This window comes from Schistocerca serialis, chromosome 2, assembly GCF_023864345.2.
Source record: "Schistocerca serialis cubense isolate TAMUIC-IGC-003099 chromosome 2, iqSchSeri2.2, whole genome shotgun sequence".
Taxonomy (NCBI): domain Eukaryota; kingdom Metazoa; phylum Arthropoda; class Insecta; order Orthoptera; family Acrididae; genus Schistocerca; species Schistocerca serialis.
The window spans coordinates 679,768,556-679,784,849 of NC_064639.1; the positions used below are offsets into that span (position 1 = coordinate 679,768,556).

Consider the following 16,294-nt stretch of genomic DNA (forward strand, 5'->3'; position numbering starts at 1 on the left):
ATCAAGATAGTCAGGTAGATGCCATATTTCTTGATTTCAGAAAAGCATTTGACCCAATACCACATCTATGCTAATTGTCAAAAGTATGATCGTATGGGATATGAAGCGAAATTTGTGATGGGATTGAGAGTTTTCTCTCAGGGAGGATGCACAGCATGTTATCTTAGATGGAGAGTCATCATCAGATGTAGAAGTAACTTCAGGTGTGCCCGATGTAAGCATGTTGGGACCCTTGCTGTTAATGTTGTATATTAATGACCTTGTGGGTGTTATTAATAGTAACCTCACACTTTTTGCAGAGGACATAGTTATTGATAGTGAAGATCAGATCTTGATAAGATTTCAAAGTGGTGCAAAGATTGGCAACTTGCTTTAAATGTTCAGAAATGTAAAATCGGGCTCCTCTCAAAACAAAAAAGCATAATGTCCTAAGACTATAATATCAGTTGGTGACAGCTGGAATTGGCCAACTCCTGCAAGTGCGTGAGTGTAATACTTTCTAAGAATATGAAATGAAATGATCACATAGGCTTAGTCATGGGTAAAGCAGGTAGTTGCCTTTGGTTTGTTCATAGAATACTGTGAAAATGAAATCAATGTACAAAGTCCTTACAAATTACTTCTGCAACCAGTTCTAGAATATTTCTCAAGTGTGTGGTGGCCATACCTAATAGGACTTAAAGGGGATGCTAAATACATGCAGAGAAGGGCAGTATGAATTGTCGTAGGTTTGTTTGACCTATGGGAGAATGCCGCAGAGATGCTGAAGAAACTGAACTGGCAGACTCTTGAAGACCGACATAGATACATGCGTATTGATCTTTTTGGTTAGTGGTCTCCTTTAATCCAAAAATATCTGGTCACAGCCTGTACAAAGGACAACACATTCTTTCTGAAAGCAGGTAGATTTTATTCAGGATTCCAATGACCATATCATTCCCCACTCTTTTGGTTACAAAACCTTTTCTTTTTCAGCATATTCTCTGTTTAATGTGAAAGCTGCATAAAAATTTCTCACAGTCAACCTAATAATGTGCAAGCAATTCTGCACAGATGATCCTTCATTGCTCTTTATGGTCTTCTGTCAGACAGCGAGGAACCCAGCTGACACACCGTGGCAGATGAGCATGGTAACACTATAAACAACAGTGTCCAGTTGAGCAGTGAGATTTTTTGTTGTGATCCATTGATCATGTTGAGTGAGAGTGTCTGCATGTTCCAGCATTGCAGGGGGTCCCAGCTCTATGTGGCCGGCCAGTGTGTAGGAGAGTGGGCAGGTTTTTGCCACCTTGTTGCAATGATGACGGAAGTCTCACTCATTGACTCACCATGCTTTTGTTCACTGCCAGGTCTTTGTAGACATTCTGCAGGCACCAACAAATATTTGTGAGCTCTGGTTTTCTGCCAAATGAAGATCAATGACAGCTCTCTGCTTTGAATGCACCTCCATTCCAGTCAGCATTTTGAAGACTACATATAGTGCTGCCCCTGTTGGAACTTCATGAAACTACAGCAGCTGAAGCAGGAATATTCCCTGATGCTCAACAAATTATGCAGTTTTTCAACTGAACAGAAAAAAATTGTGTTACATTACTTACTGAACACTCATTGTATTTCGTGCGTAATAGCTTTTAATGTGTTGCTTACATCCGTGATTTTTATGATGCCAATGGTCAAAGCAAATGCAGCAGCTTCAGAACTTTACAATTCTCTATCAGTCACTGTTAATGCTTTATGGGCTCATCCACATGATGTGGAAAGAGGTTCTTGAGGAACATATCAAAATACTCTTTGATTCCACTCTGAATGTTCAAAGATAGAGATGATGTGCACTTCAGTAATTTTAATTTTATGTGTATTTTCATGAACCTGATCTGTAGTGTAAAGATCATTTAAGTCACAAGTATCTTCTTGATGTTGCATTATTCACAAATGTTAGTATAGTTAACTTTAGCTCTATTAAAACAAAATCTGTATTCTGCCACATGTAAAGTTATTGATTTTTTGAACTGACTGTACTACAGATATCTTAAGTTGTACTCTACTACAAATAACTTTTTTGTTTAGTTATCGTACCATATTTCTAAAATAATTTTCATTGGGAGGCAGTTGTTTTACGTATGCCTATGAAAAAAAAGGAAAAAAAAACCGGAGGGCAAGAGGTATGACTGTAATTTTGACCCATTTACTGACATCCATTATTGGAAACCTGTAATTTTCAGTGGCCAGTCTTCATTTTGTGTTCCATATGTTCAGCCAGTGGGGTCCTGGTTGCATACTGGTATCTTCCTTAAGATTGTCTTATACTGGAGGTGGCACTATGATCATGTTGAGCTCCTATACAAAGAGAAAATCTTCTTTAATAAAATTATGTGTAAATTTTTATGGGAGATTGTGTTAATTAGCAGGAGGCTGATGGTTCATGGTGTGGACTTGCAAAAAATTTGTGTACCAATGTTTGTCTTATTAAAACTGGATCCTGAAAATGCTCCAGTTTGACATAGAATAGAACAGTAAGATAATTTGTCCTTTTTCTTGTCTTTGAGCATTAGAAATTGCTGGCACACATTGTCTAAGTGTAAAGTGACAATACTCACCAGTTGCTTTCTTCAACAGGTTCTGAACAGATGCCGTGTTATATGTATAACTTCTGCCCGGGATAATGCTAGTATGAAGAGCTTGGAAGATATCTTTCAAAATGTTCTGATTCAGCAAAACAAAATTGCTGCTGCATCTGACCAGTAAGTTTTGAAGGGTTCATGTATTTATTTATATTTCAGTTATAATGTAGTTGTGGTGCTGGATGACATGTTTTCTATTATTTTGCCATTTGAGACTGAAAAATGGAATGAGGCACATTGCTAATCACGTCCAGAGCTACAGGGAGAGTGAGGATGGGAAGACTAAAGGAAAGAAGTAAGAATGAATGAATGTTAGAGTTTAGTTCCCACCAGCTGGAAATAAGGTGATTAACAGTATTGGCCCATATTGGATGGAATTACTGAAACCGTCAATACTTCCAATCAGCTTTGCCCTGCAGTGTCATCAAGATGTTGGAAGCTGCCATTTCGCCCTCGTACAGTATGGTGACCATAACATCGCACATTGAAAGCGTGAACAGACTAAAATAATACAGGATATATTTAACTGGAAAAAGAATTTGAAACTAATGGGACAACTTTAGGAATTAGTACAGGGACAAACAAGATGTATGACACTTCAGATATTCAAGATATTCCAAAACAAAAGCTTGCACAAAAATTTAGCAAGCAAAATCCTCAGAAATCCATGAAACCTCACTAAACGTAAGTGTAGAAAGTGAATTCTATGATGTGAATAAAAAAGAAATGTTTCTGCAAAAGACTGGTACTGGATATGTCACTTGTCATATATAGCTCAAAGAAAGTCTATGATACCACAGAACCACACATTGCTCCATAGTATCTGAAATTTCACTTGACCTACATAGCTCAAATGAAGTCTGCACGAAAGTGCAAATTGCTCCAAAAACCAGTATCAGTAATTTCACTTGACCTATGTAGCCTAAACAAAGTCCATGATACCAAGAAACCAAAACTCACCTGTATATAGTTGTTATCGAAAACTTGACTTGATGGAAGTAGCTAGAACAATCTCCATGATACCCACCAGTCACAATCATTCATTATTACCTTTGACTAACAACTCAATAATTCATTAAAAAAATTACACTGATGTCAGTTTCAATATACATGTAACACACAGTCATGAACATAAATGCACACAATATACATAGTACAATAAAATCATAAAAACATACTTACCAACCAAAACCAACTTACACAAATCTAGTCTGTCTCTCTCTCTCTCTCTCTCTCTCTCTCTCTCTCTCTCTCTCTCTCTCTCTCTCTCTCTCTCTCACACACACACACACACACACACACACACACACACGCACACGGGAAAACAAAACAGTAAGAAACCATTAATGCCACCCATTTCTCCCAATCTAGGAACCATTCCAAACTGATCGCCAGTCATGTTGACAATACCACATATACACATCCCTCGTCTGAGACACACGAACTTTGGTTAATTTCATAACGTTGCCACGGATGTGGCACTTCACATATAAATACATAAAACCTAACATTCTATAAAACTATGGAAACTTAGTAGTGGTTAACGTGTCATTGGCCATTTGTAGTCATGTCCACAACTAATAACAAATGAAAATTGAAATTAAATCATGATGAACATCACACCAAACTAATAATTCCAAACCCGAAAATAGATCAGTAACCAGGAACTTCTGACATTAAAAAAGCTCACTAACAGATCACCAAACACACAACTCTAATATGAACCTATCATATGGCACTCTGACAATCATCGTCACTCAAAACCAAATTTGAAGTATCAACATTCAACACTAGAAACTCCGTCTCCAAACACACCTCGCAGCCATGACATTACATAACACAACGCAATTACATCATAGGTCAACATTTTGGTTGTCCCTGTTGAACAAGATTAAGCAGCAAAAATTGGCTGTTACCTTTACAAAGAAGCCGTCCATTAACAGGCATTAGATTTTCAACTATTAGAACTATTGTTGCGGTCTTCAGTCCGAAGGCTGGTTGGTTGCTAGTCTATCCTGTACAGGCATCTTCATGTCTGAATAACTACTGCAACCTATATCCATTTGAACCTGCTTATCTCCCACTTCCCCTCATTAACAAAGTGGCTGTTCATTGATGCCTCAGCATGCATCCTATCAAACAGTTCCTTCTTTTAATCAATTTGTGCTATGCATTTCTTTTTTTCTCAGTTTGTTTTATTACCTCTTCATTAGTTTTCAGTCTACCTATCTAATCTTCAGCATTTTTCTGTAGCACCACATTTCAAAAGCTTCTATTCTGTTCTTGTGTGAACTGCTTATTGCCCTTGTTTCACTTCCAAACAAGGCTACAATCAAGATAGGTATCCTCAGAAAAGACTTACTAACAATTACATTTATGTTATATGTTAACAGTTTCCTCTTTTTTAGAATTTATTTATTTTTGTGTTTTTGCTGTTGCCAGTCTGTATTTTATATACTCTCCACTTGGACCATTGTCAGTTATTTTGCTTCCCAGATAGCAGAACTCATCTAGTAGTGTGTCATTTTCTCATCCAATTCTGTCAAAATCATATGATTCAATTCGACCAAATTCCATTACCCTTGTTTTACTTTTGGTGATATATGTTTCATATCTTCTTTTCAAGTCACTGTCCATTCAAAATGTTATCAGCAAACATTAAAAAAAATTTTATTTCTTCTCATACTGGGGAAAATCCAGGGTTGAATGTAACAATATTATGAAAAGGATAGCTGCTACTCACCATATAGTGGAGATGCTGAATCACAGATAGGCACAACAAAAAGACGAAACACACACACACACACACACACACACACACACACACACACAACCACAGTCTCTGGCAGCTGAAGAAAGGCTACCAATTTTTCTTCTCATTAACCTTTAATTACCTTTCCAAATTTCCTCTTGGTTTTATTTACTGCTTCCACAGCGTACTGACTGAATAACATGGGGGATGGATTACAACCCTGTCTCACCCACTTTGTAATTACTACTTCCCTTTCATGTCTTGCAACTCTTTTATCTGTGATCTGATTTCTCTATTATTTCCAAATACCCTATTAGAACTATATGTCTCTTCGGGGGGAAAAAAGAGAAAGTCATCTTCTGAGACCACAAATATATAGTCCTACCATAGCACCTATGGTCGAATGGAGTATTCTTGATTACCTTTGTGATAGTGACATTTGCATGATTGTAGTAACAGTCCCGCATTTGCAAATTTTTTTTTTTTTTTTTTTTTTTTTTGCGGCATTGGACATACTCTACAAAGAGCCAGTTGGAATGCTTAAACTGCTAATGTGCGTATCACAATAAATACAGAGAAGAGAACTGACAAAGTAGTACAGGATGCAACACAAAAAATTATGCACACTGCAAATACTACAATGCCATTCTCTTTTGGTCGTCCTAGACAAAACTTGTACCATGGTGGTACAAAGAGCTTGCAGAGGACGCTGAGAATGGTGAAGGGTGTGACAACATAAATGCCAGCACTGTACTGACCATTAAACATTATTAAAAGATCACGGGCAAAAGCATGTTACTTATGTAAATAACAGAAAAAATAATGTTGGGGAATAATGTTTCTTCCATAAAAGAACACATCGTGACTTTCCAAATGTGGGTCAAATTAAAGTGTATGAGGGGCCATCAATTCATCAGTAGAATCAAAGGAATACTTCAGCAAAGAGAAATTTAAAGCAATATCTTTGACATTGCTGAACTTCTGAAACTGTACTATGCAAAAATGTCTGCATCTGATAAATAATATCCTGACTTCATTCAAAACTGTCTCTTAACAGAGTGCAATAGTCTCACCATTAATTCAAAAGAACTATATACTTACAACATCCCCTTTACAGACAGGGAACTAAAAAAACACTTTAAATTAGTGTAGGGATATGCATCCAGGACTGCACAACATACATAATCACATGCTTCAACATCTTGAAAATAGTGAAGAAAATCCATCTTAATTTTTTTGACAGGATATGGCAAGACAGCAAATTTACATACCAATGTAGAGTATCATAATACTTACGCCAAAACCAGGACAACACACAAAAAATAGAAACTGCTATGACTAATCAGTCTAACAACTAATTGGTTTAGTAGTTAGAAAGGATGGTCCATGGACGGCTTAGTTGATGTTTGGAATCTAGAAATCTTCTTTCCTCATTTCAATGTGGATTCTGAAGATCTCAAACCAACATTGATTATCTCATACAGTTACAAATTTTTGATTATACAGGGAAACTTGTAAGTAACCATAAAAAAGTTCCAGTTATGAACCTGTTAAAAACCTGCGTAATACCAACTTTTAAATCATTTTCTTTAAAGAAAAATGTTTGATTACAATATATTTTTTTTCTTTCCCAGAGAACTGAAGGGTGGCCTCCTGACTCCCTTGCCCCATGGGCATGGGTGCCTTGTATACAGGTCTATTTTGCTAAATGGGAGAAAACTGCAGGAAACAAACCACTAGATGATGGAGAGAAAAAATGGTCATATGGACATAAGGCTGGAAATGGATTCCGAGATGGGTAAATCTGCTAGAAGCTAGAAGCTAGAGGTAAAAGATCTGTGTCAGTGTAGGTTTTAGTGGTGGAAAGAACACATGAGAACAAGCAAGGCAAGTTGGAATGTTCTGTCTGTACTAGCGTTTCAGCTTCACTCTTAAGAGGCAGTCACCAGTAATCCTCACCCACACATTGAGGCAAGTTGGAATGTTCTGTCTGTAGTAGTATTTCAGCTCCACTCTCAAGAAGCAGTTACACGTAATTCTCGTCCCTACGCTGAGACTTACCGTGTGCTAATGGTTCACTGCCACTGTTCCATGGGATTGGATATCAGAAATCCTAGCACTGTGGTGGCCCGTTTAATGAACCTGTGACAGAACCATTGCCCTTTATGCAAGTTGGAATAAGACCTGCGCACGTTGTAAGTGAGACAGATGTGGCAGTTGTCTTGGAGAATGTTCCACATGGTCATCTGACCTACTCCGTGCTTGTGGGCTACCTGCTTGGTGACCGACGAAGGCCTTTTGTACCTGCCCTCAAGTGGGTGTAAATTCCATGGAAAGCATTTCAGGCAATAGGTCCATATGACCATTTTTACTTCTTGTCCGCACGAAGGTTGTTTCCTAAAGTTTGTCCCAATATAGCAAAATCATTCTGTACATGGCATAGTAAACACCAAAATTCAATTGCTGTGTTTTGATTTACAAAAGTGTTAACACAACATGGCAGTGTAAGATGTTATAAACACTCACAAGTTGAATTTTTGCAGAAATTTGTTCATCTTTTATAACATTTTTTTTATCACTTTGATTGTACTGAATACACACAACCCTCAGCATAGAACATGTGCAGGGTAATGGAGTTACACTGGGATTAGTTTGAACACTTCACTTTTTGTAGCTACAATAAATGACATAGTAGACATGATGATACATACAGTCACACCATCATTACACTTCAACAACCATTGTTTAAATTATAGTTCCACATCATTATGCACTGCTGAATGCCAACTCCAGACAGCTATAAATGTTGTTGTTGTTGCTGTTGCTGCTGCTGTGGTCTTTAGTCCATTGACTAGTTTGGTGCAGCTCTCCATGCTATTCTATCCTGTGCAAGCTCTTCATCTCTGGATAACTACTGCAACCACATCCATTTGAAACCACTTACTGTACTCATTGCTTAGTCTCCCTATGCAGTTTTTATGCTCCAAACTTTCCTCTCATAATAAATGGATGATTCTTAATGTCTCAGACAGTGTGTCATCAATCAGTCACTTCTTTTAGTCAAATTTGCCACAGATTTCTTTTCTCCGCAGTTCTCTCCAGCACCTTCTCATTAGTTATATGATCAACCCATATTAACTTCCAGCTATACATAAGTCTCAGAAATGGGTGCAAAACTGTGGACAGCTTTTCACCAGCTAAGTTCTCTTCTCATGAACACTTGTAAAATATGGTCTACCCATCATCTCCCAGAACTATAGCTAGATACAAACTGCTGGAGGTCATGAACCAGTATAATTTTCTAGGATTTCTTTTTGATAATGAGCAGTTACCATGTTAACTGCTCATAAGATAACTTGAGACAGCCTGCATGAAAAAACTCAACAAGCTCCATTTCCTCTGTAACTTTTCCTTGGTAGCAGATTGAACTGTTTTAGAAACATTTTATAAAACACTGCTTTCATTCTTTTTAGAAGATGAAGGCATAGTTTAATGGCCAGGAGCACCGCTCACCTTGGGTTTGTTAGACCCTGTCCACCAGAGCAGAATACATTTCATAAATTGGGATTTCTGCAGGAGCTCCATCAAGAGCCTCTTTGTGGAAATGGGAATAACTCTACAAAAATATGATGCCAGAGTTAATTTAATTACCTACACAATTACGATTAAACAGATGTCAAATCACCCCTGTCATCCCATCCTGTTCAACAATTCAAAGAACCAGCTATTAATGAACACCTTAGAGCAGGATGACCAGTGTTGTACCATAGGTTGCTGAAGGACGGAATTGTTCCCAGTGATTTAAAAAAGAAAATGCATGGTCATTCCAGTTTTCTAGAAGGGTCTTTGAATCTGCATAAAAATCTATAGGCCTGTATCACTAGTGGATAACATTGGACTTTCCATGAGGTTGTTCACAGACGATGCTGTTCCCAAGACTTAAATTTCTTGGAAGAATCCTCACAAGGGGTAGACCACTAACAAAAGAGGTAGTTTACAAAACACTCGTTGGACTAATACTTGAATATTGATTTTGAGTCAGGGATTGATAGAGGAAGAAAATAAGATCTAAAGAAGATCAGTGCATTTTATCACAGGTTCATGTAGTAGGTGTGAATGTGTTGTGGAGATGCTCACATAACTTCAGCGGCAGATACTATAAGAGATGCATTTTCAATCATAGTCTGGTTTGCTGTTAAAGTTCTGAGAGAGTGGATTCCTAGCAGAGTCAACCAATATTTTACTTCCTCCTGTGTGAATGTTATGAAAAACCAAAAAGGGAAAATTAGAGGAATTTCAGCTCACACAGGTCTACCAACAGTTATTCTTTCCACATAACGGGACTGGAACAGCAAAAGGGGTAGTAGCAGTAGTACACTTAACTACTCTCTGCTACTCTCCTTCTGGTTGACTGCAAGAAATTCATCTTTCCCAAATAACCTAAATGCAAAAACTACCAGTTAACCCCCTGCCTCCCCCACTCCCCTTGTGACTAGTACTAAGGATGTGTCCATGGCGTGGCACCAAAGACAACATGGATCACAATTTTTGTCCCTCTATATTTCATTCAGTCATCAAAGATTCTTTTACAGAGGTAGTTTGAAAGAAAATGAGTGATCAGCTATGCATAATACACGTATCATGCCTGTGGATGGAATAAGACATTGTTCACTACAAAAAGAATATGGCATTTTTACTATGTAATTAATAACCATAAATAGAGGGCTAAAAACTGGTACAGCTATGATGAACCATATGCCCTTCCGAGCACGGAGATGTCCACCATTTTCTTGTGGACACCAAGCCATGTAGACATCCCATGTAATGAACTGGTAGACAAGCTAATTAAAGAAGCAATGTGGATGTAAACACTGGAACTAGACATCCTAAGTACAGATATAACAGAGACACAGCATGTCACATCCTGTAGAAATGGGAAGAAGAATAGCAAAACAATATAAAATGCAAAAAACTACAAACATTGTAAAATACCATGTTGTGTAATCGATATTGGGAAGGCAGAGGAAGTGTTGGCACAATCGTTTGTTCACACAGCATCAGCCTGGCACTGTACTGCACACAGGCAATGTACACACAAGCGGCAACTGTGGCCAGGGTGCACCTGACTCTGATCTTATCAAGCATGTGACCGCAGTGTGAGTGCCTTGTGATCTGACCTAATTTGGTAATGTTCACATACAGGCTCATTATGTATCCGAGAGAATCTTCCGTAAACTTGAGGAATGCTTTAAGGAGGGGATGTGCCCTAAAATAGGACACACAAAGTCTGGTAGTCGTCTCTGGCACTACCATTGTGTCGGTCATCACCATGCCACAGACTTAAAATATTTGAGTGACTGTCTGAAGAAGAACATTATTGAGAAGATAGTTTTGGGATCACAAGAGTGCAGGCAGCTGATTAGTAGAGCTGCATAGACTGCATACAGGCCTTGAAATAGAGCAACTTTATTCAGTTGTGCCAGGAGAAGACTTCCATTGAATTTTTGTTATCCGGGGTTTCCCTTAGTCCTGAGTTTCCTTGAGAGTTATGCCAAGTTCTGTGTCCCTGAAATCCCAGTTAGCTTGTAGTTAATTTACTAGGTGGATACCTGCATGCTGCCCACGAGGAAGTCACTCTTTGATTGCATCAAAGTAGGTAAGCAGTTGGTCAATCAAAATGTGTCCTCCCTACTCTCTTTTGGGACATAACTGCCAAGGTTGGTATGAAGTTCAAGAAGAGAAGCTATTGCCACATTCCATCTTGAAAGTTGAACATACCATTCTTACTAATGAATTTGTTCTACAGAAGAAGAATCCTTCACAGTGTATCTGTGGAGCAAATCATCACAATTTTAAATATTGCAGAGCTGTCAAAGATGCGTGATGTCAGTTAAAGCCAGCTACCACAGATTTGTGCAGATGATGTAAATGACCATAATCCATGTGTTACATTTACCATAAAGATGGGAATTTTGTTACCAGATTTAAAGTTAGCACTATTAGATGTTGGGGCAGGAGGGTTTAATCCAACATAAAAAACAAGATGTGTGCCTGTTCCTATACTTGAATGTAATAGGTATAAACTACATGTAGTATATCACAGTTTTAACTTTTTGCACAAAGCTTTTAATTTTACCTCCATGACAGCTAAATTTCATCACTTAAGGTAATCATACAAGTACTGAGTGTAATCCATTTATAACATTCTTATCATTGAATTAAAATGCGTGTGTGTGTGTCTAATACTGTGAATGACCATGTAGTTAATTCCCTTTAAAATCATAGTCACTACCACATAATCAGTGAACTTTTAGGCAACTAAGTTAGTACAACCAGTGTGCTTTTCTTCCTTTTTCTCTTTTATTTTGTTTTGTTTTTATTTTTTTAAACTGTGCAATCTACTGCTGTGTGTTTCACAGTTATATCCATGACATCAAACTATTCCTTCATCATGCTGAATATGGCTGTTGATCAATGTCCCTATGATGTTTTAACTATCTAGTTAGTTTTCATAATAATCAGTCATTTTGTTGAAGCTATAAGCTACACTGATTGAGGTGCTGGATTTATACTTGCAGGGAACAGGGTTTAAAGTTGCATCCAGATTTATGTTTCTGTGAGCTCCCTAATTCAGTATACGAGGTGCATTCAAGTTCTAAGGCCTCTGATTTTTTTTCTCCGGACTGGAAAGAGATAGAAACATGCGCATTGTTTTAAAATGAGGCCGCGTTCATTGTCAATACGTCCCAGAAATGGCAGCACTGTACGGCAGATGGAATTTTACCGCCAGCGCCGAGAATGAGAACTGTTTTAAATACTTAAAATGGCGACATTTTCCTTACTTGAACAGCATACAATCATTCATTTTCTGAATTTGTGTGGTGTGAAACCAATTTAAATTCATTGACAGTTGAAGGAGACGTGGTGATGGAGTTATGGATGTGTTGAAAGTGCATTCGTGGGTGCGACGGTTTAATGAAGGCAGAACATCGTGTGACAACAAACCGAAACAACCTCGGGCTCGCACAAGCCGGTCCGACGACATGATCGAGAAAGTGGAGAGAATTGTTTTGGGGGATCGCCGAATGACTGTTGAACAGATCGCCTCCAGTGTTGGCATTTCTGTGGGTTCTGTGCACACAATCCTGCATGACGACCTGAAAATGCGAAAAGTGTCATCCAGGTGGGTGCCACAAATGCTGACGGGCGACCACATGGCTGCCCGTGTGGCATGTTGCCAAGCAATGTTGACGCGCAACGGCAGCATGAATGGGACTTTCTTTTCGTCGGTTGTGACAATGGATGAGACGTGGATGCCATTTTTCAATCCAGAAACAAAGCGCCAGTCAGCTCAATGGAAGCACACAGATTCACCGCCACCAAAAAAATTTCGGGTAACCGCCAGTGCTGAAAAAATAATGGTGTCCAAGTTCTGGGACAGCGAGGGCGTAATCCTTACCCATTGCATTCCAAGGGGCACTACGGTAACAGGTGCATCCTACGAAAATGTTTTGAAGAACAAATTCCTTCCTGCACTGCAACAAAAACGTCCGGGAAGGGCTGCACGTGTGCTGTTTCACCAAGACAACGTACCCGCACATCGAGCTAACGTTACGCAACAGTTTCTTCGTGATAACAACTTTGAAATGATTCCTCATGCTCCCTACTCACCTGACCTGGCTCCTAGTGACTTTTGGCTTTTTCCAACAATGAAAGACACTCTCCGTGGCCGCACATTCACCAGCCGTGCTGCTATTGCCTCAGCAATTTTCCAGTGGTCAAAACAGACTCCTAAAGAAGCCTTCACCGCTACCATGGAATCATGGCGTCAGCGTTGTGAAAAATGTGTACGTCTGCAGGGTGATTACATCGAGAAGTAATGCCAGTTTCATCGATTTCGGGTGAGTAATTAATTAGAAAAAAAAAATCGGAGGCCCTAGAACTTGAATGCACCTCGTATGCTGGGGTGGGCTCCTTTGGAAAAGACATGGCCATTACCCTTTCTCATATCCATCTGATCAGTTATTTTATTTGGTCTCTAATGACATTGTTGTCTGTGGCCTTAAAGTTCCATTGTTCCTTCATCACAATGTTTCAGGTGTAATCCACTTGATTAACCTAACATGATCAATTAATGTAAGTAAGTAAGTAAGTAAGTAAGTAAACACCATAAATTCTGTAAAATTTGAATGCATTGCACACAGATCAAAATAGTGCAAGTTCAGTACAACACGAATAGTATCTTGCTGTGAAACTACACAGTAATCAGCTACAGACAATGTTGTCACTAGAATCATAATCATCAATGCACACATTAGTGTCGATACATTCATTCAGTAAGCATTTCTATCTCCTCAACAACAGGGTTTCTTTCTCTTCCATTTGTGTGTAGATCACAGGAAAAATGACTGCTTAGTTACATCTGTAATTTATGTAATTTAGTCTTCACAGACCTTACAGAAGCAATATGTAGGAGGCTGTAGTATATTACTAGGTTCCTCACATACTACTGTTTCCTTAAACTTTCATCTGATAGTCTATGTATTATCTCAAAGTGTCTGCCTATTCATGTTTTTTAGTATTTCCCCTGACACTCTCCTGTAAGTCACGTGAATTTGTCACCATTCATGCTACCCTCTTACAATATGTTCAATATTCCCTGTTAGTCCTATTACGTACTTGAGCAATATTCTAGAATGGTTCTATAGCATGTTTTCTAGGCCAGCTCCAGTGTCGACTCACTGCATATTCCCAGTACCTTACCAATAAAATGAAGTCTGCCATGTACTTTACCTATGATTGAGAGCCTAGGTGCCTACATTTCTGAACACTTAAAGCAAGTTGTCATGCTTTTCATCACTTTGAAATCTTATTAAGATGTGAACAAATGTTTGTGCATCCTTTTTTCAGATAATAATCCATTATAGATAACTGCAAACAGTATGAGGTTACTATTAATTTTATCTACCAGATTGATAATATACTTCATTTACAGTAAGGGTCCCATTACACTTCAGTGATGCAGTCCGAAAGTTACTTATACATCTGTCAGTGACTTCCCATCCAGTATAACATGATGTATTCTCTCTGCCAAGAAACTGACAAATCAGTAATGAATTTCAAACAATGGAAAATCCAGGATGAAATGAAGCCTTCACTGACTGTAATTATCCTCCCAACTTTGTACAAAAACAAGTCTCTCTCATGCCTTATCTTTCCAGTCTCCCACCACCTCCCAAAATACCACTTTCCAGCCACAGAGGAGCATTCCCCTCCTAACTCAGTACCATCCAGGACTGGAGCAACTGAATTACATTCTCCGCCAGGGTTTCAATTACCTCTTATCGTGTCCTGAAATGAGAAATATCCTGCCCACTATCCTTATGACCCCTCACGTGGTGGTATTCTGCCATCCACCAAACCTACACAATACTCTTGTCCATCCTTACACAGCTCCTGTTCCCAATCCGTTACCTCATGGATCATACCCCTGTAATAGACCTAGATGTAAGACCTGTCCAATCCATCCTTCCACCACTGCCATCTACTCCAGTCTGGTCACTAACATCACTAACATCAAAGGCAGGGCTACCTGTGAAACCAGTCATGTGGTCTACAAGCTAAGCTGCAACCACTGTGGTGCATTCTATGTAGGCATGACAACCAACAAGCTGTCTGTCCACATGAATGGCCACTGACAAATTATGGCCAAGAAACAAGTGTTGCTGTTGCTGAACACGCTGCCAAACATGATATCCTTCATTTCAATGACTGCTTCACAGTCTGTGCCATATGGATCCTTCCCACCAGCACCAGCTTTTCTGAACTGTGCAGTTGGGAACTTTCCCTGCAATACATCCTACGTTCCCGTAACCCCTCTGGCCTCAACCTTCGTCCTCACCCATCCAGCCCCTTCCCTGTTCCCATTCAAGCACTATACAGCCATAAGTCCACCACCACACCCAGTCTTTTTATTTCTCTCCTTTCCACTAGTATCCCTCCTCCCCACGTCTCCTGTGCCCTCAGTCTAACCTGCAGCACTTCGCTGTCTGCCACCCCTACCATACTATCCCTCCCCCTCCCTGCTCCAGCCTCCTCCTTACCCCCACCCAGTCGCCACTCCTATCATGCACTGGTGCTGCTGTTCACAGTGTGGTTTCAGTTGCCTGAGACTGCAGTCGTGTGTGTCAGTTGCATTTGTGTGAGTGGGTATGTGTGTCTGTGTATTGTTGACAAAGACCTTAATGGCCGAAAGCTATAAGTGTGAGAGTCTCTTTGCTGTGCCTATCTGCGACTCAGCATCTCCACTATATGGTGTGTTACAGTCATGAATTTTCTTTGATACTCCACATGATTGTACAGTCACTATAAGCACTGAAACCAAAAACTTTCCTGGTTTTGGGAAACAATACACCCACCTGATTGCCACGATTCAAGGCTTTAAGGATGTCACATGAGAAAGTTGTGAGTTGGACTATGCAGGTTCGATGTTTTTGGAATGCATGCTGGTTGGCATGGAAAAGGTCTTTGTGTTAGAGATACCTCATTATGTCCGATATCAGAATATGTTCTGGGATTCTGCAAGAGATGACCATCAGTGAGAATGGACGGTAGTTTTGTGGGTCACTTGTGGGCTCTTCTTCACCTGCTTTTCCTTTCAGCTACTGGGCACATTTTTTTTCTACAAATCTGCAGTGTATTATGATTAAGAGAGGGGCCACCTCAGCAGCAGATTTTGTACAGAATCTGTCATATTCTGTTGGGTCTTGTGGCTTATTCAGTTCTAGGAATTTCAGTAGTTTCTCACTGCGTCTGACCATGATGTCTATTACTCATCCCTGCAGTAATGCAAGAATGAACCTGGACAATATCTCTGTATCTTTCTTTGTAATAATACATTTGAAAACCAGTTCTTTTTTCT

General features: G+C 39.3%; 1 protein-coding gene across 3 annotated transcripts in view; it reads left to right on the forward strand.

Moving 5' to 3' along the window:
• LOC126457790 (integrator complex subunit 13) overlaps nucleotides 1-16,294 on the forward strand; it is a 249,485-nt gene that overhangs the window by 9,264 nt on the left and 223,927 nt on the right. For all 3 annotated transcript variants that reach the window (XM_050094375.1, XM_050094377.1, XM_050094376.1), the window contains exon 4: nucleotides 2,617-2,741. In XM_050094375.1, coding sequence (XP_049950332.1) covers nucleotides 2,617-2,741 — 125 coding nt within the window. The remainder of the gene's footprint in view (nucleotides 1-2,616; nucleotides 2,742-16,294) is intronic.